This window comes from Misgurnus anguillicaudatus, chromosome 18 (assembly GCF_027580225.2).
Source record: "Misgurnus anguillicaudatus chromosome 18, ASM2758022v2, whole genome shotgun sequence".
Lineage (NCBI taxonomy): Eukaryota > Metazoa > Chordata > Actinopteri > Cypriniformes > Cobitidae > Misgurnus > Misgurnus anguillicaudatus.
The window spans coordinates 15,782,214-15,808,412 of record NC_073354.2 but is presented as its reverse complement, the minus strand read 5'-3'; the positions used below and the strand labels follow the sequence as shown (position 1 = coordinate 15,808,412).

Below are 26,199 nucleotides of genomic sequence, written 5' to 3'. Positions count from 1 at the left end.
AAAGTATCAATTTTAACGTTATAATAAATTATTTTGAGTAGGGGAGACCGGGGCTGGTTGTCTCACGGGTTGGTTGTCACATTGCTTATTCCAGACATACTACATGGCACTGTGGTACAATTTTGATATCAATTTGTTAGCCTTTAATAGCTTACTCATTTGCACTTGAAATTTTGCTGAGTAGACACAAAACATTGAGGTTAGGAGACAATTTTTAATTTTTATGGGTCAGAGTAAATTTTCATGTTGGTGTTGTTTTTGTGTTGAGATCTTGTAGGATATTAGTCATTCAAAAACAAAACACTCATTAAAAAGCTAAAAGTAGTAGCTTTATTTTGAATCATCTTTTAGCGATCAAGTTAAAGCCGTGTGGCAGCAAGCTTATCATGTTTGTCAAGAAGTCAGTTGGGGATGGTTGTCTCATAGCTAGCGGGGTTGGTTGTCACATAAGAATATTGGACATGTAGACCTTTTAAGACTGTTAGTCTGATTGTTTGTTTGTTTTTGTTTGCTGTTAAAAGAAAATAAAGCATTAAATAAAGAGGTTTTAACACTAAAAATAATTTCATTTTATTTCTCAACACAGTAGACAAAATAGGCTTTATGCCCAGCTGCACTAATTCCTGAACTTCGGCCAGCTTCTTGTTTCCTGTCTGCCATTGTTGGACAGACTGATTGATCCAGGTGTGCCTGACCTCAGTAGTCACAACAACAATAATCAGACACCCCTGGATAAATCAGTTTGTCCAATAATGGCAGACAGGAAACAAGGAGCTGGCTGGGGTTCATAGTGCAGCTGGGCATAAAGCCTATTCAAGTAACTGATCACCCACTTTAATCCCATTGTTTAAACATAAGGGGCATTAATTACAACTATCATAGTCGTGGATTCATATTAAAACTTATTTGCAGTTTCTAGCTTAAAAAACTAAAAAGTTACACATTATCTTTTCAGATCCCAATTTATCACTGAAATCCTATTGAATCACTATAGGGACAACCAACCCCATACCCTGTGACAACCAACCCCGTGATGGGGTTGGTTGTCACATTGTGTCAGAGTGTCTTTGGTTAATTATTTCCTGTTACAATACATTTGAAAAGTAAAAAGTATACACATTTAAAGCCAAGACTCCAAAGTTTCATTTCATGTAGGAATTACTGCTGAAAGATTTTTTGAAGATAAGCAATTCATGCATGAGTAAAAATTGTGACAACCAACCCCGTTCTCCCCTACATACTCTGGGGATACCAATTTTATTAATTCATTTTATATCTTAAAAAAGTCCCCTTTAGAGATTATAACATTCTAAAACATGATCTAACTCATGAAGGTTATAATACTGAAAATATTAAATATTCTCACCATTCGGTTTTTAAAACGATTCTGTGTAGGTGTGCACACACACATGCACACATATCATACCTTTGCACATTATGTAAAGAATAATATAAAGAGAAAAGGAAAATAGCTTGTCTATTATAAGATCTCACTTGTCTGGTCAGATATCAAGTACTTCAAACTTGAATTGGCACTTTTAATTTTGACAAAAATGTTATAGGTTATACATTCAAATACAAGCATTTTCATAGACAAGCTTCTTTAAACCCCAGAGGTGAGATGAAAGTCACTCACCTCTGAATTTCTGTCCTAAGATAAATACCAGACATTTGCCGCCACGTTCCTGATCCCAAACATGCATCTTATTCTATGCTGGGGGATGCTTGCCACTTTTTGAGTGATGTTTGCTCACTGCTAAGAGAGGCTTTGTGTCCCCATTCCTTCCTTAGAATGAGTATTTGTTGGTTCTAGATCATGCCTGCAAGCCAGGGCGGGAGAAAGAGTCCGATTGTGCCCAATAAACATACTATGATGAACATCCATAGAAAGATTCTGTCTATTACCATAGCAACGTACTTCCAGTCCTCCTTTACCTGTGTGAAGAAATAAACCGGACATTTTGAAGTCCTATTCATTAATATAAACTGTACAATAAGGTTGTATTTTTTAACATGAGTTAATGCATATAAAATAATAATTTGGATGAACTTACACTGAAGTCGGCATCTTCTGCCCTCAGGTGGTCTGCTATGTAGTGAACTCCCTCCAGAGCTTGCAGGACACTCGGGGAGAGAGGAAACCCTTGGATGTCTGATGTCACGTTGTCAGGTCGCGTCGTGACATTAGCTCTACCACTGACCTGCCTAGAAGCCACACCCACCTCCATTCTAGGGGAGGGGCCATATTTCTGTAAAGTAGGTGGAGCTGAGTTGAGAGGACAGGGTGAGGGGGGGTGTAACGAAAGAGAGATAGCCGATGCCAGCGTCCCCAGTTCGACATCCCTATAACAGCAGCGCCTGCGTGTCTCCTCCTCACCAAAGTTCTCCCTACTGCTAAACCAGCTAGAAGACGTGCTGAGAGGGGCGGACGCCGATCCGAGCACCCGTGATGTCACTCCTCGCACCTGCTGCTGCAGAAGGAGAAGTCTCTGCCTGCGACGGCTGTCGGGGGCAGGTCTGCGCATAAACAGCCACCTTGGGATCAAATCCAAAAAGACAGAGTGCACCCAACGTGGCATCTTATGAGTGCTGGGCGATCTGTGATGCACGTTTAGCACAAAAACGGTGATTACAATGGACAAGGTGACAAAGATCATGGTGAAGAGCAGATATTCTCCAATGAGTGGGATGACCAGCGAGGTAGAAGGGATTATTTCTGTTATAAGTAGCAGGAAGACAGTTAGAGACAGAAGAACGGAGATGCACAGCGTGATCTTCTCCCCACACTCTGATGGCAGGTAGAAAACCAGCACGGTCAGGCAGGAGATGAGCAGGCAGGGAATTATGAGGTTGATGGTGTAGAAGAGAGGCAGACGTCGGATGATGAAGAAGTAGGTGATGTCTGGGTAGATCTCGTGGCAGCAGTCGTATTTTTTGGTGTTGTAGGTTCCGACGGCGTTGATGATGGCCCACTCGCCGCTCTCCCAGTAATCTTTCAAGTCAACCGTGTTCTCAATGCGCTCCAGGTCGATCTTGGCTTTGTCATAAGTCCACGAGCCGAACTTCATCTTGCAGTTCTGCTGGTCAAAGGGGAAGAAGGTGACATCGATGCTGCATGAGCTCTTGTAGATGGCAGGTGGAACCCAGCGCACTTTACCTGTGTAGAAGAGGTGGGCTTTGGTCATGTGGGTCACTGCAAACTCACCATCTGCACTGAAGAGGACAACAGAGCAATTTATATGACCACATTATACAAATTAGACTACATTTGGCAGATGCTTTCAGCCAAAGCAACTTACAGCGCATTCAAGGCATACGTTTTTTAACGGGGGAACACACTGAAAAGTTTGAGAACCACAGGTTTAGGTGGATTTCAAAAACTTGAAGCATTTTTATTCATTACATCTCTTTTCTGTGTAAGCATTCTGAATTATATATACAGTACTGTGCAAAAGTCTTAGGCCACCATGCCAGAATTAGATTAGTTGTTTTTGCAATGTTATTTAATTATTTCTCAGTCTCTTTAATAGAATACATCCAGAAAATACAGGAAATGTGTATATAGTATTAAAAACTGTATAAAATGTAAACTGACTTTTAAAGGTAAACCCCCCTTCCTCTTGAGCAATAGCAGTAAACTGCAGGATCTCTTAAACCTAAATAAAATTAAATCCTAATTTCTAATTTTATGTCTTTTTACTTCATTCTGCTCAAAGATGTGTTTAATGCCAAGAGAGGTCACACTAAACACAGACGATGCCTAAAGAAGACATTTGGTCATGAAATTAATTTTTTTTATTTTTTGTACATATTTCCTATATTTTCTGTTTGTATCTTAATAAAATAGATAGAAAAATAAATATGGATGGACATTAAAACTTCCAAAACAACAAGTCTGGTGATGGTGGCCTAAGACTTTGGATAGAAATGTATGTGTACAATGTGCTATATAATAATTCTGCTTTGCCTATGGGTATGAAAAACTTGTCTGCATTATCACATTCAACCACTAGGTGGAAGTCTGTGCAGGGGTTTATTATTTAAATTTTATTTCAGTTACTGTAACTTTAGTGACATTCTTACATGGACCATTCCACCCAATCTGTGAAATTCTGTCCCCAGGACATTATATGTATAAAAATGCAAGAAAGCTAACTCTAAAATGCATTTTATTATTAAGCAAAGTGTCCTGCATGTTAATTTAACACCAAATGTAAAATGTATAATTTAAAACATTAAAAAAAACTACATAGAACATTGATCATAGCATAGCATAGCATTGAAGTAGCATATTTATCCATTCCTGCTCTTTATCTCTATACTTTAAAATATAAAGCATAACATTCTTCAGATATCTTTATTAGATATCGTTTGCATTTTTGTGTGGGTCCATATCCCATATTTGCTTTAAATATTTTTTTACCATTAAAAGAATAATATTATGCCATATTAGATATAGATAAAGTGCACATTTTATTCATGTCTCCAGGATTTCACTCAGTCCTTTTATCCAACATGTTCCCCCCTCTGAAAATCTAGGAATATTCCACAAGTCACATTTTCAAGAGGAATTTGCCATGTGAAAAAGATCAAAAGTTACTTTCCTCATTTTCTTTTGTATATATATGATTTTGATGCTATGACTGTGAATGTCAACCTTAATGTATAGTCATGTTACCTATATTATTTTTTATGTTATTGGTTTATTTAAAATATATATATATATTTTATATATATATATATATATATAAAAGAAATTGGTAAATAACTAGAATTTGCTCAGTGTTTTCATGCTATTAGCATAAATTTAATGCAACCACCTTTCATGTACAGTATTTGCTGAATCTATGCTAGAAATTCAGTCTTTTATGTTACTTTCAGTCCTGTTACCAAAATGTCTCCATTCTTCATTAAGAAACCATGTTAAAAAATAAACTAGTTTCTTGAGATTGACCAATATTCCTTTTGATAAATAATACATGTGTGTTATAAGATTTAGGGGCGATTTCCCGGACAGAATTCATCCTACTCCCAGACTAATCTGCATGAGTTGCCTTAATTTAAATATTATCTTGATATTATCTTAACATATATCAGTGCCATTGTTTTGTCTCAAGATGCACACCAGTATTGTTTTTGTAAGGTTTGTTTGTAAAAGTATTCTAATATAACGAAGGCCTTCTGAATTAATCTAAACCCTGTCTGGGTAACTGCCCATTAGTGTTACAAAAAAAAGAACTTACGAGAAACAACATGCAAAAGGCACCAATTCGGTGGAATGGCCCACATTTACTTTATAGTGTAGATCATGGCACATGCCCAGATGGTACACTTCTGCTTTTAAAGCTGGTACAGTATCGACTTTACAGCTTTGAACTATTTGCAATGATTTAACTTCATACAAAAAGTTACAAGTGTATTCACACCCAAGATTAAGCATTGTTTATCTTAAAATGTTACTCACTTGTTGTACAAAACTATATCCGGGACCCATATAAGTTCTGATGGTACCCTAATAGAAGTCACATTGTCATAATCTGAAGGTTTCCATCGTAGTTTATAATCATTCCACTCCTGTCAGTAGACACACACAAATAAACACATTTTTAATGCAATAATAATAATAATAATAATTATAATATAAACACTAGAAACTAATGTCAAATATAATTTGTTATAATCATAGTGTTTGAGGTCTGACGGGTGTTCTGATCTACCAGAAACATCCAACCAATAATAGCCAAACATTAACAAATCAATTTCAATTATAACCATTACATCCATTTAAATATCTTCCATGGTCATATCGTTTTTAGCAGGGTTTTATTCTGTGTTTACTTTACACTACATTGGCTTTAAACAACATCAGAGTTAGATTGTGACTTTGTTAGCTGTTCATTAGACTCAGTTTTATCAGTTTTGCATGTACTTCATTTGATATATTACTGTAATAGTGCTGATTCAAAGACCTGCTTTAGCCAGACGTTTGTTGTCGTCATTTGATTCTTCTCATCCTGTGGAGGTGAAAGGAAGGAGAGATGAATAAAGGAAGGCAGATATAAAATGAGTCGGGATGTTGTGTTTACTTTAATAAAAAGCTTTTGGTTAAAAGGGTCACAAACATCTCATACTTTTAATCTCTTGATGGCCTTGGAGCCTTCAGCTGTTAGTGCTATATAATACTGCACGCTTTGTACTGTTGGATTGATGTAAATGGATCTTTAAATAATATTTGGATTTTTTTCTCCACTCAAGAGTAATGATTAATCTTCATTAATTCTGACATTTTAAAGGAGTTCATTTCTTTTAAATAGCACTTCTAGAATTCCTATAGTTTCTACAGATTGATTAGCTTCTCAAACCTTCTACTTTAGCCTTGTCCTAGACAATAGTCAAGGACACATGTGAAGCAGAGGTTACTGATTCATCAATACGTTTCAAAGCTTTGCAATTAGGTTGAAATAAAGCCTAACATGACATATAGCCTAATGTAAATTACAGGTGACAAAGGAACAACTCTAATAAATTGTTACTCCCCAGAGTAAGGTCGACAATATTACTGCATACAGTATGTAAAATTACAGTTTGTAATAAATCAGGGGTTTTCATGGGGTCCGGGACCCAGGGATTCCCGAGAAGGTTCTTAGGGGAAAATTTTAGAGAAAAAAGATAAAACAACAATCTACCGTGTAGTCAATTATTTAGGTTTGGAAACAACACTCTAAAAATGGCTGGGTGGTTGTTACCCAACAATGAGTTATAATAACCCAGACGTTGAGTTTAAACAACCCAGCATTGGGTAATTTTTAACTCAGCGGTGTGTTCTGTCCAATATTTACACAGTATGGGTAAAAAACAACCCATTTTTGAGTGAATATGCGGTCGTACTGTATATATATCAAAATTACTACAGTAGTCTATTTATCTAGCAGAGTTTAATTTTTTTTATACAAAATGTATAAATGGATATTTTTAGGATGGGGGTCCCTCCCTATGTTAAATGAATATATGAACAATTTTCAGATGCTTGCTGAAATGATTATGAAAACATAATTGAGATGTTACTGATCCTCAAATGTGCTTTATTTAATCTTTAAGCGATCGCAGTAACTTACCACATCGATCAGCTGGGCGATTGATAAACCAAACTTGACAATGACCACATCAGAGGTGTTCGGCACAGGTCTTGACCACTTGTTGTAGCCCTCAAAGAGCTTTTTGAAAAGCTCATCTTCAGCATGTGAGTGAGTCTTTTCACAACAAGAAACTGCCATGGAAAAATATAAAAACAGCTCATACTTTCATTAGTAGAAGATTTGACATGTGAAAACCAGTCTTATATTAATCTTAAGACTAAGAGCATCAAGGTTTGACTTTATTTATTAATTTCACTATGATTTTAATCTATAAGGTTGTGTTAAAGTCTGTGTAAAGTCTGATGTAAAATGTGTCACACCACAGAAAACTGTGATAGCCGGAACCACCCAGACAAATTTGAATGATTAAAAAGCCGCCAAGTAAATAAAATAAATGATCAAAATCTTGGAAAAAATAGCAGGATTTAAACGCAGGGGGTGTGTCCACTGTCAACCCTGAAACCACGCCCTGTCACAACGGAATAATCTGAATCATGTTAGGGGCGGGGTCATGCTCAGTGGCTCCAGTGCATCATCGAGACATCATGTTAGCCCTGCCCAAATAATCCTGAACACAAAAATGTGGAAAAACTGTTTAACAGTGTAACTCACTCCACAATTCAGTACTACATAGTTCACAGTCTTTAGTTAATTCCCATATTTTACATAGTTTTTAACAAATGTGTTTAGACACAATTTTCTGAAATGAGTTCCCAAAGACTTTAAAGAAAGCACGGTTATATTTTCACAGAATGTTCTTTACATTACTTAAAGGTGCAGTGTGTAATTTTTAAAAGGATCTCTTGACAGAAATGCAAAATAATATACAAAACTATATTATCAGTGGTGTATAAAGACCTTTCATATTGAACAGTTATTTGTTTATTGCCTTAGAATGAGTCGTTTTTATCTACATACACCGAGGGTCCCCTTACATGGAAGCCACCATTTTGTGCAGCCATGTTTCTACCAAAGCCCTTAACGGACAAACTTTTTTACTAAGTTGTCTCCAACGATGACATGTTTGTTAGGTGGCGGCTACTGTAGCTTCTCTATGTGTTTCAAAAGCAAGAGGTGAGCAGTTGACTGAGCCATTGGTTGCAATTCGCAACCTCACCACTAGATGCTGCTAAAATTTACACACTGACCTTTAAAGGCGGGGTGTATGATTTCTGAAAGCCAATGTTGATATCTGAAATCACCTAAACAAACACGCCCCTACCACAATAGAATCTGGACCTTCTTTTGATAGACCCGCCCCACACATACACAACCCAGGCAACGATGACGGTTAGTAGACACGCCCCTTACTGCTGATTGGCTACAAATGTGTTTTGGTACTCAGCCCGACTCCCATTTCCAAAATGTTTTTCAAAAATCATGCACCCTGCCTTTATAATCACAAAAAAGACTTAAGCTGGATTTTCACAGGCATGGTCGACAGTCCATCTATTTTTTTAAGGTGACCCCTAAAGCTCTTTACTTTTACTCACACAAGAACAAGAGTGAGTAGAGTCATTCAAATAATGATTGGTCTTCTGTTCCATTAGACTTGGCAAATAATGTCAGACTTCAAATAAATTACATCATCCGATGAAGTGCCAACATTTCTTAAGTGATATTAGAGAGGCTCAAAGTGGTATCACACTGGCAGCATTTTAAAAAGGCTTGAGTTTTGTCATGTATAACAATTAAGAAAGTAAGGTGTGTGAAGTCACCAAGCAAGAGTTTAGAAACATAACTGAACTGATAAGTGATTTGCATTTTCAATTAATATATCAAGACATGCTCACTGGCTGTACTACTTGACTTAAAATACACTAAAGGGGAATTAACTTTTAGTCATTTTATCAACTTTTATAATTTTTTTAATTCATACATAATTACACACTTCACACTTCGGATAGCAGTAATTGAGTTGCTCAAAAAAGTTTCCAAGAAAATAATTCCTTATACTGAATGTTAACAGTTTCTCTAAAGTTTATTTATTAGGCTCATACTTTAGGCCTCTAGTGCCAGCTCAATATCTGACGTACAAAAAGCCAAAGTTTTTATGATATTTTGCTTACTACAAATAAAGACTGATTCTCTTCATTTTGAAGGAGGTGATGTTCTGTAATCTCTGCACTCTTGGTTGACAACTTGTGCGAGACAGAGACCCGACACCATTCAGCTGGCCAATTCAAGTCTCATCTCTTAAGTTAAGGATGCAGTAACAGGAAACCCTTAGGGCAAGGCATGTGTCAGGCCAGCTAACTGACTACTGTTGCGTGGCTGGACTTGCTTTCTTAGCGCAGTGATTTGCTGTGAGGAGGGCGGAGATATGCTGGCATAATAAGTCACACTCTGGGGGAATGACAACGTGCCATTAACAAGTCAGATTTAGGATCTGCACCACAGGGTGTTAGCACAGCGAGACGTGATATGAAACCCACTGTTAGGAAATGCAGTCAGTGCCCTAAGGGGGTGAGGAAAATATACTTTTCCCATGGGCACATTCTTGGTTTTTAAGGATATAATGGACAGAATATATCACTTTAAGGCAGGGTATATTTTTCTACAGCAAAGAGGTACATGTACATTTACACATTTAAAGTGTATATATATTATATATAATACACTCAATAAAATGCTGGATTATTTTCAAATAAAATGGGATTGAGCTCAGCTTTTAGCACACAACACAAGCTAACTGCATGCGCATACTGCACGGAAAGTTGTGTTATACTCATGAAAAATATTATTATTTTATTTGTGTCCATGACATGAAATTCAGTCGCCTTGATCAAAAAAATTTTTGTGTCACTCTATAAATAGTTTTTCGTGCCACTGGAGCAAGATTGGTCTTCCTCGTGTCACTCACACAAATTCCTATAAATAGTTTTTTATGTCTGTGGCACGACTTTCTTTTTCGTGTCATTTTATGTATTGTTTTCTAATTTTTTTCCCTATTTTTAAATCATTGTCGCTTGGGGCTGGGGTTAGATTTGGGGTTTGGGGTAGGTTGTACTTTTATGTATTGGTTTCTACATGTTTTTCTTCAGCTTTTAAAACTATTCTCACATGGAGTTGGGATTAGAGTTGGGATTTGGGTTAGGATGTCTAAAAACAACAACAAAGTGATTCTAACCCCAAGCGACAATGGTAAGAAAATAGGAAATTAAAGAAATTCTTGCAAGTGACACGACGAAGACATTCGTGCATGCTCAAGGCACGAAAAAGCTGAATTTTGTGCCATGGACACAAATAAATTAATCAAATTTTTCGTGACTATAACATGACTTTCCGTGAGATCAGTCTGGTAAAAAATCATATCAACACAAGTTTTTGTTTTACTTTAAATTAACAAATTATGTTAAAGGTGCAGTATGTAAATTTTAGTACAGCTAGTGGTGAGGTTGCAAATTGCAACCAACGTTTCAGTCCACCGTTCAACGAAATGCATAGAGAAGCTACGGTAGCTGCCACCAGACAACCATGTCATCATTGGAGACAAAAAAAGTTTGACCGTTAAGGGCTTCTATAGAAACAAAATGGCGACTTCCATGTAAGGGGACCCTCTGTGTATGTAGATAAAACGTCTCATTCTAAGGTAATAAAAACATAACACTTCATTACAAAAGGTCTTTATACACCACTGATAATATAGTTATGTATTTTATATTGTATTTCTGTCAAGAGATCGTTATAAAAGTTACACACTGCATCTTTAAATAATTAAATTTTTTTATAAGTTATGTCAACTAAATATTAGTCAAAAACTTAAAATTGTAGGTTTAATTGACTTTTTGACATTTTTACAGTGAAGAATGCTGTTTAAATTAAAAACAACATATTAACTAATAAAATTAGCTTTATTTCCGGAGAGGATTCCTTGATAAACTGTATTTGTGCCTTATTTTTGGCAAATGATTGTCAAAAAATGCCTTAACCAAGATTATTTGTCTACACATTTTTTCTCCAAATTAAAAAGTCTAATATTTACAGTTATACAAGAACTTTTTTCATTTTTTTGTCATTTTTGGTTTTCGGCCAGGTGCATCCAGATTTTTTGGTTTTGCATGGACCAGAATTTCATTTCTGTGCATCACTAAAGTATGCAGAAGTATAGATCTCCAGAAACAGGGTTGGTGACCCCTGATCTACACAATATGACAGCAATCAAAGTGTATCTGCAGTCTAAAGAAAGATGTGTAAAGATTGACCAAAGTCTTCTGTTAGATCAAAGGCAGACCTTAAACTAGATGTCAACCTGCCTCCAGTATTTCTATTCAACTCTGCAAACTTTTCAGACAGCTGCCCATTGCAAAGTGAATCCTGTACACAGCCAGCAGCTCCAGACATATTCATTCATTCATTTATACACAGCCGTATAGATAATGCATTTCTCCAATAGTATAGGTGCTGTAAACACGAGTGATGATGAGTAAGGGCAATACATCTGCTTTGATTTAAACATCAGTTTGGCCGTGAAGAGAGGACATTGATTTTCCTGGCAATCGTGCGTGCCATTTTAATGCCCACCATAACTCTGAATGAACATCAAAAAGATGTAAATAGTCTAACAAAGTCAGGGTAAAATGTTTGGTCTTCATAATGTAGGCTACGATATACATAAAATATATTAAATACTTTTTAGTTATAGGCAATAGTTAATTATAGCAATAAATGTAACCATTAAGTCAATTTGTAATAGTTTCTAAAGGAAAAAAATCAAAAGTGAAACTTACTTGACTCACAAAGGATAATACCGAGAAGAGAAATCCTCAGAAACACTCGAAGATTCATAATGCGCTCCATCACATACAATGATGCTTTTACTTTCTAATACATATATTTTATATCACGCATATATTTTCCCACCGAGATCCATGTGGAAGTTTCTGTATACTTCAATTATTTTCGTGGTTATTCTCTTTCATTTTCATAATCTAGATCTTGGGCAGTTTGATGTTCTTGTTTTAAATTAAGTTGCATAAATCCAGTGTTTTCCATATCCAAGCTCGAACTTTTCTTGTTTCTTCGTAATATAAAAATAAGTTTTGCGCACCTGTTCACCTGAAGGCACTGAGATCAGTAACGCAGATTCTGCAAAAATATTTCCATATGCATCCATATAGAAGGATTTGTACGAATAGGTGTATCCAAAAGTAACTCCATTTATGTTACAGTGTGCACCCCTGGACCGCACTCCTGCTGTCTCTCGTGTTTACTCCAGACTGAACATCTACTCTCTCAGTGACTCTATATGAGGTGTCTTTCCTAAGGGAGGGACTTAAGTTGCATACAATTTATTCCGCAACCACCTGATCTTTCACGGGCAACGACTGAACATTATTGATAAGCTTACACGAAATGAGCACTAACGGATACAACTATACGTGTAGAATAAACACTATCCCAAACCTTTCTGAATCAAACCAATTACCCAATTGTATTTAACGTGAGTGAGTTGTTATTTCACCAATCACCACTAGAGGTCAGTCGAGCTGAATAAATGCTGCTGATGATCATTTTGAAGCATGCATTTTTATGAAAAGGGTTAAGAGACATTGGCAACTAATTACAATAATCACATTTGCTTTATTGCAATAAAAAATAATTTTTAAGATAAAACATTGCAACATATTTAGCAGGATCAGTAATGACCTTTTTGTGCTTTTATTGCATAACTACAAGTAGCCTGAATGTTTCATTGCAACCTTTATTATTATGTACACAGGTCATCTTGTATGATCATAATATTAAACACTAGATAACATCAGAATGTTCAAAATGTATGCACACATTTATGAGGTACATCACTTTAACAATGACTATAATCCAACGCATACACCATACAGTTCTGCTTGTAAGTTTGCAGAATCTGCAAAATGTTAGTGATCTACAGTATGATATAAAAATATAAAAGATCATCAAATAAACTGCAGTTTGTTTTTTGTTTAGTAATGTCCTGAATAAGCTATTTCACATAACAAATGTTAACATTACAAAATAACCACATTGTTGGGAAAAAAAGGTACAAAAGTTGTCACTGCAGGGGGCAGTACCTTTTAAAAAGGCCATAATATACGAATTTGGTACAGATGAACCTATAAGGTATGTGTACCTTTGAGGTAACAATATGCACCATTAAGGTACAAAAGTAGTGACAGCTTTTGTACCTTCTTGCACCTTATTTCCAAAAGTGTAGTCGTAGGATGCTTGGTGGTAATGTTGCTTGAAATGGCACACATTGGTCTCCTGTCAGTTTCTTAGTGAGATTAATACAACACCCTAAAAATAGCTGGGTTATTTTTCACCCATAATGGGTAAATATTGGACAGAATAGGTGCTTTGTTAAAATGACCCAGTGTTGGGTTATAATGACCCACAAATTAGGTTAAAACAACCCAGAATTGAATCAATTTTTACCCATCGGTGTCTGTACAATATTTACCCAACATGGCCTAATAATAACCCAGCAATTTTAGAGTGAATATTATTAACAGTAATGAAATATTAATATTATAACATTAATAACTGAAATGACTATATAACCAAGTTGATTCTTATTGCTCTGCAATGTTACCTGGACAAATAGTTTTTATGTTTTATGAAAGAACTCTGTATATCTATTTGCCCTGTGCCATCAAACTGTGCCACAGTTGTCAACAGTGTGAAAAGATAAATACAGCAACTGCTGAAAAGGGGTCAAAAGATGCTGAAAAAGCAAAGAATGTGCAGAAACCGAGGATTTTTCTGAAGACAGTTTAATTGCATATTAAATCAGTTGTTGACTGTCCACTTAAACGGATTGTTCACCCAAAAATAAAAATTCTGTCATCATTTACTCTTTAAAATATTAAAATATTTGAGATATTTTGATAAATGATGGTAAGCACACAACTTATTGTAATCATTGACTCCCATAGTTGGAAAAAATATTGCAAGTATTGTGATAAATAATGAAGAAAATATTTTGATAAATGATAAGCACACAGATGATGGTACCCATTGAATTCCATCATATATTTATATTCCTACTATGGAAGTCAATAGTTACAAAAAGCTGTGTGCTTACCAGTGGCAGCCGGTGACTTCTTTTTTTTTCGAGGGCGCTCGATGCGGAGTTCGTCACCACATGTATATAGTCTGTCATGTGTGTGGTTCTTTTTTCAAAATATGTGTTCGAGAGATCCTGTGTGCATCACGTGTCCCGCCAAAATAAGTGCCCGCTGCAGACGCGTCCAAAGGCTTTATGATAAAAGAGACGCTGGCGTTTGCCAGATACTCGCATAATCTCATGCGTAATCAGCGGGTGTGCCTCATAAGCCTTGAAAAGTGAAGCCTCTGGCTCTTTGATCGCCCCCTGGTGGCTGGCTGCAGTACAAGTAATAAACCCCGCCCTCTCCATTCAAACGAATGGGACTCTGCTCTAAATAAAAAAATATTTACACTTCCAATAAAAGTTTCCGAAAGATGGTTTTGGTCCTTTCAGGTAGTTGTTATCAAGCTGATATATGTTCAAGTGTTCATTATTGTGGTAAGTTTCATTTTAGCTTGTAATTTGATGCTATAGAAACGGGGCGTGTCATTATGATTGGCGTGGTTGAATTGGTCGCGCGAACGTTTGGGCGGAAGTTTGATACCGCGGCTCCGCCTCTGGCTCCAACTACGATTCCTTCTGCGCATGCCCTGGCTTCAAACTGACGTTTTTACGTAACATGGCGGCGACCGTGGTCGGACATTTTTGGCTTCAATTCATTACAATGGAGGGAGGCGACGTCGCATCGTCCATCTTTTTTTACAGTCTATGGTAATCAGTGTTTACTGTTAAGGGAGTGTCTTGCGTGTATTTTGTGAACGTGAGCGTCTCTTTTATCATAAACCCTTTAGACTCATCTGCAGCAGCCACCCACCCCGACAAAACACGTGATGGACACAGGATCTCCCGACGCGCAGAACACATATTTCGAAAAAAGGAACCACACACATGACACTTATTTTAAATTAGGCACCTCTCGGATGGGCATCATTTATCAAAATATCTTCTTTTGTGTTCATCAGAAAAAAGAAAGTCATACTGGTTTAGAACAACATAAGGTTGAGAAAATAATGACAGAATTGTAATTTTTGGATGAACTATCCCTTTAATATACAGTATTTTAAATCAAGGGTATGTACATTTTTTAATGTAAATTTTTATTGTGTTTTGTGGACTAGAAATGTCTGTTGTTCAGAACAAAAAATAAACACAAAAAACATATTACAGTTTTTATGCTTATTTTTCTGAAACACTAACATTCTGCAAGGGGTACACTTACAATTATGTACTCTTATTATATATATATATATATATTCATGTCTTTAGAATACATTTACACACAAAGATAATACACACACCAGAACTGACCATAACTGTCTGGAGTAATATATTGAAAAATACTTTTTAAATAACAGTCTTCTGCCATAAAGTTGCCAAGTCACGTTTATTTCTCAGTGACATAATTTTTCTTTTCACTTTCTCCATCATTCTCTCTCTCCAATGTACATGAGTTCATTCTTGCTAATTTCCAGACCCTCGCACTGCCATTTTACCATCTGCTCCCTAGCACCAAGACAGCCAGCCCGTTTCTGTGGGGTTGTCTGTACAATGTGAAAAAAAATCTTCTAATGTGCCACTTCACTGCCAAGATTATTTTTTCAATTTCCTTGTACAGAAAGCCATTATGGTTTTATGGCTCACAAATGGACGGCCAACAAGGGCTCGGAAAGAAAAACATTGTTTAAGTTTCAATCCATCCTCTCTCGGCTATATCACGCAAAGAATGTAAACACGAATGTCTCGTCACAACTGCACCTATTAAATCACACGCAGGACGTGAACTCATTAAAAAAATAGTCCCTTTATGTTTGGACCACTGTTTATCAGGTCCAGATGTGGAATTTTTAAGGTGATGTCACCGTATAGATCACTGTTATCAAAACATTACGGATGAATATGAATCTGGAATGTCAAACAACTCTTCCTTCAGTTTGGTTGTCTTCCTGAATCTTTTAGTTTAGCTTAGCGTGGCTGTCTCATGTTCTTCCTCAGCCGTTCCATCAAATTCACATGCAGGGTTCGCGAGGAGCTCTCCAGTCGAGTGGCGATGGCAGCAGCGGTACGCAGCATTTCTTCAAAGGCTAGCGACTCCTCTTTTATTCTTGGATAAAAATAAAGCAGAAAAACATCAGACAACCCAAGACAGAAACAGTGTAAGAAAGAGGAGGAGATGAGGGAAGGATATGGAGACTTCAGTTTAGTTTAACTTGAACCAGGGCCTCAAAGGGGCTGAAATGCACATTCCTTTCAACTGTCCAGACTGATGATGGAAAACCCAGAAACCAAAATCAAAGCGACATTATAGTGTTTAGTCTGGGCTCTGTCTTTTTTTTGTTCCTCATAACTGTTTATTGGCATACATATTTGTAGCTTTTATTTGGCTGTAATTTAACTTGAAAGTGTTACTTTATATAATATTTGGGTTAAAAATACTATATGAATACTTGTCATGTGTTTTGTCAAAGGACACACAAGGAACAATGAGATTCAACGTTCTTGGCATGGCCTGTCATCATATTTAAGCTTAAAGGATTAGTCAATTTTCTTAAAAGAAAAATCCAGATAATTTACTCACCACCATGTCATCCAAAATGTTGATGTCTTTCTTTGTTCAGTCGAGAAGAATGTTTTTTGAGGAAAACATTGCAGGATTTTTATCATTTTAATGGATTTTAATAGAGCCCAACATTTAATACTTAACTCAACACTTTTTTCAACGGAGTTTCAAATGACTATAAGCGATCCCAAACGAGGCATAAGGGTCTTATCTAGCGAAACGATTGTCATTTTTGACAATGAAAAGGGATATGCACTTTTAAACCACAACTTCTCGTCATGTAGATCCGGTCGTGATGCGCCAGCGTGACCCCACGCAATACATCATGACGTCAAGAGGTCACAGAGGACGAATGCGAAACTCCGCCCCAGTGTTTTCAAGTGTGTTGAAAGAGGACCGTTCCGACGTTGTTGTATGTGGAATGATACTAATTAATGTCTTTTAATGCTTACAATGGTCCGCAAATGTGCGTTTTATATATGTAACACGTGACCTCCCTACGTCACTACGCATTTACGTTAGGTCGCGCTGGACCGGACCTAGACGAAAAGTTGTGGTTTAAAAGAGCAAATTTTTGGATGCCTCGTTTAGAGTCCTTTGAAACTCCGTTTAAAGTGTTGAGTTGGGTATTGAGTGTTGGGCTCTATTGAAGTCAATTGGAATGGGAGAAATCCTGCAATGTTTTCCTCGAAAAACATAATTTCTTCTCGACTGAACAAAGAAAGACTGCAACATTTTGGATGACATGGTGGTGAGTAAATTATCTGGATTTTTCCTTTAAGAAAATGGAATATTCCTTTAAGCCCTGAGTACAATTAATTTATATAGGTGTACGCAATCGTACGTGCACACAGCTTTGCAAAGGCAAATATAGTTTATTTGACTCGTACGTGTACACAGACATTTCACGCATGCGCATTGCGACAAAATGCAATGCATCTCCTGCGCGACCTACACGTACAATGTATTCAGGGTTTTAAAAATCTGGCAGTGCGTGTACAGTTTGTGCGTCATCTTCTGGTGACGAAAATTGCATCACGTGCACTATCGTGTACATGTAAAAAATGGACTTTACGTCGGCCTTTACAGGGCTGATTTCTATTTTGCTATTGATTCGTAGAATTTTCGCTATATGAGGTCAAAATTTCGACTCAGACCCCCTAGAGTCATCTGGATAACTTTACATGAGGCATGAGGGTGAGTAAATGATAAAAGTATAAAATTCACATTTGGGTGAACTATTATAATTTTGATATTTTTTTATCATAGACTGTAAAAAATATGTGACATCACCCATAGGTTTGTGAAGAGCTTTTTTGAAGCCAGTAGTAGGCAGGAGCCTGCAGCCGGCACATCATCGTGCATCACTCACGGATAACCGAAAATGGTAAAGAGGCGGGACGTAGGTGAAGCTGAGGTGGCTGGTTGCTGAAACCATGCTGAAACCACGCCTAGCTCGACAGTGGCAGTTTACTTGTCAATCAAGTGGCCACGCCCTTAATTATGCAGAACTTTAAGGCTTAAAGGAACAGTATGTAGGATTGTGGCCAAAACTGGTATTGCAATCACAAAACTTGTGGCTAAAACTGGTACTGCAATCACCCAACTGGTGGCCAATACACAACATGACAACATAAACATCAGTTGAGGGCTGCAACTCCACTTTTTAAATGACAATATCCTTGCCGGACCACTGTTGTCAGTGATATAAGTATTTGAAATGAAAATGATTTTTTAATGTCTAGTGACATATCAGGGCCATTTTATGATTAATTGATATACATTTCTTACATACTGTTCCTTTAATATAATTTAAATGGATGAATTACATAAAAATTCACCCCCTCACAGTTGTCATGAAGGGCAAAATTAGATATATAGAGTAAAATCAATCGGAAGGTTGCCCCTAGTTTTTATGCATTTACACTTAAAGAGACATTTCACTTTTTTTGAAAATATGTTCATTTTCCAGCTCCCCTAGGGCTAAACATTTGATCCTTACCGTTTTGGAATCCATTCAGCTGATCTCTGGTTACTTTCAATAGCAGGGGACTATTTTCGGTCAGTGCGTAATGTCACTACGCCTGCTGCAGCCATGTTACATTAGCAAAGTCCTTGATTATTACGCCAGAATGAGAGTATAGTTCCTAGCCATATCCGCCTAGAAAATCGCAACTTGTAATTTTCAGTACTTCCTTAATTTTCTTAGTACCCGGAGATCAACTAAATGGATTCCAAAACGGTAAGAATCAAATCTTTAACTCTAGGGGAGCTGAAAATGCACACTAAACACCAGCAGGAAGCATATTTTAAAAAAGTGGAATGTTCCTTTAAAGGCGGGGTGCACGATCTCTGAAAGCCAATGTTGACATTTCAAATCACCTAAACGAACACGCCCCTACCCCAATAGAATCTGGACCTTCTTTTGATAGATTTCAATTAGTAGACACGCCCCTTACTCTTGATTGGCTACAAGTGTGTTTTGATACTTGGCCTAACTCTTTTTCCCAAAGCATTTCTCAAAAATCATGCACCCTGCCTTTAAACTTTTCCATGTTTTTGATTTAAAGCTGAAAGAAGTTAAATTGTTTGATTTTGTCTCTAAAACAAAAAGACTTGCAGGCAACTACAGTATCTTATAAAGATTCAACTCACTTTTGAATACCAGCCAAAGTAGCTTGAGCATCTCCCTCCAGCTGACTCGTAATGTCTTCTAATGCTTTTGTCACCACATTCTCACAGCTGACATGGTCTTCCCTAATTCCAACAACGTTCTCTTGGATCACATCCTCATAGCGCTGATCTCCCATTTCCGCCCCTACAAATTGGACCAGGTTCTCTACCACTGCCTGGTTCCCATGCTGTAAGGCCTTTAGATAAGCAACTTCCTCCCTAAACGCTCGTAACCGCCTTGATGCGATTTGGCTGGTGTGGAAATTGACATAACAGTCGCCGCCTTCTCCCTCTGTCAAAGCTTGGAAATGCGGTGTGATCCAAGCTGCTCCATCAGACATGGAAGCGTTGCCAGTGAACACAGCCTCGGGAACATCACCTGATCCCCGTTCTTGATCATCGCCGCTCTGGCAGATGACTGGCATCACCAGAAGTGCGAAGATCCAAGTGCCTAGTGTTGAGTGTAGCCACGTCATGTCTCAAAAGAGGGAATTACTTTCCAGCCGGTGACCGAGTGATGAATGACAACCCAAGCAGCGATAAACGTGAAGTCCTTCTAGAGCCTTTACCAAACAATCACCACCACAGCAAAGCTCTGACTTCACCTGCGATAGAGAGAAAAAACAAAAGCTCAAATTACATATTATTGGACATGGACAAAAACACAGTTTCTAAATTTGCCCTGAGAATAGACACCAAATAAGTGAATAAGAGCACACGATGAATTCCAGTCACCAACTGTCCTTCGTGTTTTAACAAAAAATGGCTGTCGGTCTTAGTACAGTTTCTCATAGCTGGATATAGTGAAGAAAGATGATTTGCCAGCCTATGGGGTCTATAGAGTTTTTGACTAAAAACTGAAAACTTTTATATACAGTACACACACTGTATACAGTAAAACCTAAAGTTAACTCAAACCTTTTGAGTAAACCGGTTGCATTAGGCCATTTAAGTTTTAAAACATATACATTTAAATACTGTGAACTTGAGTCATGTGCAATTATGCACTTATATGTAAGTAGTGTGAACCTAAATATAAGTGCTTAACTGATATGACTCAATTTGTTTAAGTTTACAGTACTCAAATGTATGTTTTAAAACTAATGCAACTGGTTTACTTAAATGGTTTGAGTTGGGTTAACTTTTAGGTTTTAAAGTGTAGGATTTTTAAAAACTTGTGTACATTAAACACGTAGGTTGCATAGCGCACATGTATGCCAAATGAACTATGCTTTGCAACGTTGTGCGTTCGACTGTAACCAGGGCTTAAAAGTGCAAGTGTCTGAAAACAACACTGTTATCGTCCCTGTGTAAACTGCAGAAACACAAATTTGTAATTTGCCTATTACATGTTCGGTCATTGTGTAGCATGCATAATGCAGCAATTTCAGCTGTTTTCACGAATCCGTTGAAACCCAGACAACTTCTGGCAAATTTAGGCCATGTTTACATTAGAGCATTTGCGTTTTTAAACGGCATTTTAAAATAAAAACGATCCTCGTTTATACTGGCATTTTAAAAAGAATCTTCATCCACACTATACACCACCATAAACGCATGAAACATGACCAATCATGTAAGTGGGCATGCGCATAAAAGTGTAAAATAACTTATTACTCTAATAATAGCTTACCTTTGCGCGTTTACACAGCCTAGGGGTGTGCGATATTGACAAAAAGTCATACCTGGGTCCTTTGCAGGCAACTATAACAGACACTATTTTTGAACCTATAAAAATGTGTTTGGGAAAGTCTTATACTCTTCTATCTCCCCCCTACAACATATTAATATGATTAATAGGTTAATTTTGATTTGATAACAAAACAGAAAGGTCTTTATGATTTAAAAAGAAAGCATTCAAGTACTAAACAGTAGCGAACTTGAAGCAAAAATAAATTTCAGCAAATGCAAACTTCAATCAAACATAGTAAGAGGTGAAGTATTGCTTTAGCCTACCAGAAATGCTTATTGCATTAATTTTTAAAAGTGTGCGAGGTCCGTGCAGTTCCTCCGCTAGCAACACAGATAGCTAAACGCGCAAGCGCCTAAACGAGCATTATATATCAATGACGTTGAGTTTATTGTTTTTATTAATTTATATTCACAAAACTTATCAACAAAACATCGATTAAAATTAAGAGACAAATTATCTGAAACGAAATTCATTTTAAAGTAGCAAACAAAACTTACATTAAACTGGAAAATAATGTATGACCCATTACAATTCTCCCTTCATATTGGCCTTTACAACTCCTATATGGCGTTTAAAATTACAGTCTATCTTTCGTAAGCTAACTAAATTTAAACAACATAAACACTTATACTGTTCTAGCTCCCCTCTACAACATATTAATATGATTAATAGGTTAATTTTGATTTTATAACTAAACAGAAAGGTCTTTATGATTTAAAAAGGAAGCATTCAAGTGAAAAGTACTAAACAGCAGCGAACTTGAAGCAAAAATAAATTTCAGCAAATGCAAACTTCAATCAAACATAGTAAGAGGTGAAGTGTTGCTTTAGCCAACCAGAAATGCTAATTGCATTAATGTTTAAAAGTGTGCGACGTCTATACACGTCCTCCGCTAGCAACACACAAATAGATAAAAGCGCAAGCGCCTAAACAAGCATTATATTAATGACGTTGAGTTTATTGTTTTTATTAATTTATATTCACAAAACTTATCAACAAAACATCGATTAAAATTAAGAGACAAATTATCTGAAACGAAATTCATTTTAAAGTAGCAAACAAAACTTACATTAAACTTGAAAATAATGTCTGACCCATTACAATTCTCCCTTCATATTGGCCTTTGCAACGCCTATATGGTTTAAAATTACAGTCTATCTTTTGTAAGCTAACTAAATTTAAACAAAACATAAACACATTAAACCCAACAATACTAAAACATTAATATAAAACAGACATTATCTATAAGGATACATGTTAAAACAATCCGATATAGCGTTTATAATAGCTGGTTGGTATATGTTTACTATTTTTGCCAAAACCTCCGTTGCAAACCTCCATTTACATGAATAAAATAATTTTTACCTTGAAAATGATGCGCTGTCACATTAACATCAGCTTTTTGTTTACATAAGACTCCGTCTAGGTTCATTTACACTCAGAGCAACGTCTGAGTTCTCAAACTAAAACAGGGTCTTCAGCGTTTGCGAACGAATCCGTTTATGAGGGTCGAAAACGGTGATGTAGTGTAGATGAAAGGCGTAAACGTAGCAAAAGTAACGCGTTTTAAAGGATAAACGTATTAATGTAAACATAGCCTTAGATTTGCTCTGCAAGTAGTCTGGCAAAGAAGCCATTCAAGCCCATTTCTAATGCTGAAAAATCACGGCACCAATCAGAAACATTGGGGCGGGCTTTACATAATGACCACAGCGCAGCGACGGTGAAGCAGATTTTGTACATTACAAAGATGGACGCCGCCGTGGAACATTACTCGTTCAAATTAGCTATCGCATCTGTTTTAAGCGATTTAAACTTTTTCTTTTCGTTAAAACCCGAGCAAAGAACAACACTGGAAGCCTTCATACAGTATCTTCATACAGTATCTAGACAGTATTATCGCTGTCTTACCGACTGGATCCGGCACAAGTCTGATAGAGCTCTGCATATGCATCTCCTTCATCGCTGTGATTGGTTTTAGATCTATCCAATTGGACACAGAGGAATTTGAGAGACGTCCTTTGGAAATTATTTGTCTATGAAGCTTTGCAAGACCATAACTCAGTTACTACTGAGAATGGTCTGGTTTTAACCAGGATACGAATCCGTGTGGACAGGGAACAAAACGACTAAACATCTGAAAACATAATGCGCATGCTATCACCATTTTCACGAAATCTTGCACGCAAATAAAAGGTTTTTAGTACATCACTGTGTAAACATATCCAGAGAGAGATTATAAGATGAAAGGGTTGTGTCTAAATGTTAAATGGACCAATGCTCTTTCACAGGGCTTCCCGGAGAATTTGTAGGGGGCTTCCTGCTGGTGCGTTTAGTGTGTACATTCATTTATGTGAAGGCCCTGAGGTAAGGCCCTGACCCTGAGGAAGCGGAGGTTATTTGTTTTGTCCCGAATGTATAAGGATGACTGAACTCCTACTTTTCTTCTTCTCTTTCTCTTGGAAAGTGTGAGTCCCATCTTGGATAATAAAAACACAGCAGCTTAACATTTCTGTAAATCCTGGCACAATCTATGCTACACATTTGATGCCAGAAGAAGGATAATTCTAAGAAGAACTTGGACGGTCACAGTCCATTTATCTAGCACGGGTGTTTTAAATGGTCTTATAAACTAAACAAAGATCTCGTTCTGTTGATTCGTACAGCCCAAGTTATTTTATCTCCCATCTTTTGATTATGCCATCACTTCATCACCTCATCTTTCAATGTCTAACTAACTATCCATAACTCACAGACTCCCTTTCGGTCTATGTTCACCAACATCTGGAACTGTGTGAAATACGATAGCTGTCTGCGAGGGAAGATGCAAACACGGCAGCGTCCCTTTTCCACAGCGTGAGCGTTTTTGGGGTCCTGTGGTAAAGTTGAAGTTTTCACATTACTATGGCTTACATGCTTTTTACTTAAAGAGGACTTTATTTTTTTAAAGAGTCCTAACAGTAAGATATAGCTGTTTGTGCATGTGGTCCATCATTTCTAAGTTTTCATTTTTTCTTAAAATAAAACATGTAAATCATACTATGCAGAAATATTAAAATGAGTGCCATCAAGAGCATCTTTGCATCACCAGAGAGGTTATTTGTTGTTCATGCTTGCTGACTGACATTTGTGCTCCACAGAGGATGGATAATATCTGTAACTCAGCAGAGCGATGTAGCCTGTAATGAACTTCTGCTCTGCTGTGCATGCAACGTTGAAAGCACTGATTTATTTCTCATTTAGTCCCGGACAAATAATGAAGCACTTTGAGAAAATAAATGAATCCAACATTATTCATCACGGAGAAAATCGTTAAACTCTTTTAACAGGATTTTAACAAAGTCTGAATGTGTCAAACATATCGAAATAAGAATAGAAAACAACGAGTTGCTTTCTGCATACAGCATTGGGAAATGTGTTGAATCTGATTTGTCATGGGTTTATGAAATGTCATTTTCAAGCCAAGAGGAGTAAACATTTGTCATATGTGGACATTATTCAGATTTACCAAATGAACAATGGCGCGAATGTCTTGATTTCATTAGCAGCATTGTTTTATTCCTTCACTGCTGCCCACTTTGCCAAGCTCCAGCTGTAATCTTTTACAATGGAGAAACAATTAAACTATGTAGACACTTAAATTATATGACTGAAACCACAAAAGACCATTTAACCTTTGGGTATACCTCACTCTGATTCAAGAAGCATTGCGTTTTTCTTCGATCTGTCCAAACAGAAGGTCACACTTAATCCTCAGTATATAGGAACTATTATATAGAATCCCCAACAAGACTAAACATTGTTTCAGTAAAAAAACTATTAGAAAAATAGGCTTCCTAAGACAGATCTGTAATACCTGTTAAAGTTAAGAACATACAGAATACCAAGTTTCTTCATCATGCTGAAACACTTATAACACATTATACAAACAATGCAAAAGTAAAAAGTCTGCATTTGTAAAATAAGCAAAAGAATGCCATAACAAAGTTGTAGTATCACCACAGCAATAAACCCATACAATTAATTTGAATCAAACTTTTTAGACCATGAACAAAAAAAGATGCCTCTTCTCAATATAAACACGAATACAATGTTGTTATCCTAACTGAAACAAGAAGATGCACAGAGCTAAAGCTGTCAGAACTCACCAAAATCTCCTGACATGTCACAAGGCAAAGCCACGTCTGTTTTAATGTCTGTGTTTTGGTTTTCCATTCATAGACGGAGAACGGGGAGCGACATAGTGTGTGAAACTTCTTTTCACTTCTTCAAATAAAGTTTGCTGGGTTGAACCTGAGACTGTGCCCCTATTTGGTGACTACCGAAAGGGGAGGGAGAGTTAAAAAAAGAAACTCAATGATTTCTTTTGTGGTCGAGAAAGTGTGTGTGTGTGAGAGAAAGAGAGACAGAGAGCAGGAAAAGAAATGGAGGGAATGTAGTTCACATATGTGCTGTTTTCATGACCATACAGGATTCTCATATTAATTTTGATAACTATAATAAATAGTAACTAAAAACCGAGGAGGTTGGAAAGCATCACTAGCACCATAATTATGGTGATCTAGAAAAATATTGTAAGGAAACAATGAATACGTAGATGTCCAGATTGGAAAACTCTCAAAATACAACGGACAGTTAGAAAAAAGTACACAGGGTTCCTACATCTGTAATTCAATAGATAAGAACATAAACCTTTAAAACAAGACAGAAATATTACAAACACATTGACTGGATTAAACGCTTATTTTGTCAGGCAACTCTGCAAGGAAATGCATAAAACAGTCCAGTTGTCAGACTTTATACCACCCCAGACCCTCGGTCTGTTTTTGCTCTAACATTACGCAATGCAGTTCCCAGCTTGTATCTGATTCTGAGTCTCTTATTGATTATACCGTACACTGAACCCATATTTCCATCACCTACATGAAGACAAAGAGCTTATTCACAAACACTCAAGTTCACTCAGTATCACTTTTACTTATAAATCAGACATTTAAAATGCAAAAAAAAAAGGGTGTTATCCCTCTTTTTCAATTTACAATAGTTTCAATGA

At 36.8% G+C, this 26,199-nt stretch overlaps 2 protein-coding genes across 3 annotated transcripts; both read right to left on the bottom strand.

Annotated features, from left to right (window-relative positions):
- Positions 1-1,536: 1,536 nt before the first annotated feature.
- Positions 1,537-12,538, bottom strand: chrna2b (cholinergic receptor, nicotinic, alpha 2b (neuronal)). 2 transcript variants are annotated; one of them, XM_055185439.2, is made up of 6 exons: positions 11,867-12,538; positions 7,116-7,267; positions 5,970-6,014; positions 5,465-5,574; positions 2,055-3,213; positions 1,537-1,935 (listed from the first exon to the last, which is right to left on the bottom strand). In XM_055185439.2, exons 1-6 carry the CDS (start codon positions 11,934-11,936, stop codon positions 1,810-1,812), a joined length of 1,662 nt encoding a protein of 553 aa, XP_055041414.2. In that variant the 5' UTR covers positions 11,937-12,538; the 3' UTR covers positions 1,537-1,809. The 2 variants fall into 2 exon arrangements, with proteins under 2 accessions (XP_055041414.2, XP_055041415.2); XM_055185440.2 differs by having other exon boundaries at positions 12,187-12,534.
- A 287-nt stretch (positions 12,539-12,825) lies between these two features.
- LOC129429007 (uncharacterized) lies at positions 12,826-25,451 on the bottom strand. Its single transcript, XM_055185441.2, has 3 exons — positions 25,295-25,451; positions 19,436-20,058; positions 12,826-16,324 (listed from the first exon to the last, which is right to left on the bottom strand). Exons 2-3 carry the CDS (start codon positions 19,927-19,929, stop codon positions 16,186-16,188), a joined length of 633 nt encoding a protein of 210 aa, XP_055041416.2. The 5' UTR covers positions 19,930-20,058; positions 25,295-25,451; the 3' UTR covers positions 12,826-16,185.
- Positions 25,452-26,199: the final 748 nt, after the last annotated feature.

Bases quoted from the DNA above. Each gene is read 5' to 3' on its own strand.
- chrna2b (XM_055185439.2), bottom strand. From the start codon at position 11,936: ATGGAGCGCATTATGAATCTTCGAGTGTTTCTGAGGATTTCTCTTCTC. The intron at 5,575-5,969 runs GTCTTTGAATCA...GTCTACTGACAG, and splicing joins CAAACGTCTGGCTAAAGCAG to GAGTGGAATGATTATAAACT. The intron at 1,936-2,054 runs GTAAGTTCATCC...TTCTTCACACAG, and splicing joins CAGAAGATGCCGACTTCAGT to GTAAAGGAGGACTGGAAGTA.
- LOC129429007 (XM_055185441.2), bottom strand. From the start codon at position 19,929: ATGACGTGGCTACACTCAACACTAGGCACTTGGATCTTCGCACTTCTG. The intron at 16,325-19,435 runs GTGAGTTGAATC...TTTTTATCCAAG, and splicing joins ACTTTGGCTGGTATTCAAAA to AATAAAAGAGGAGTCGCTAG.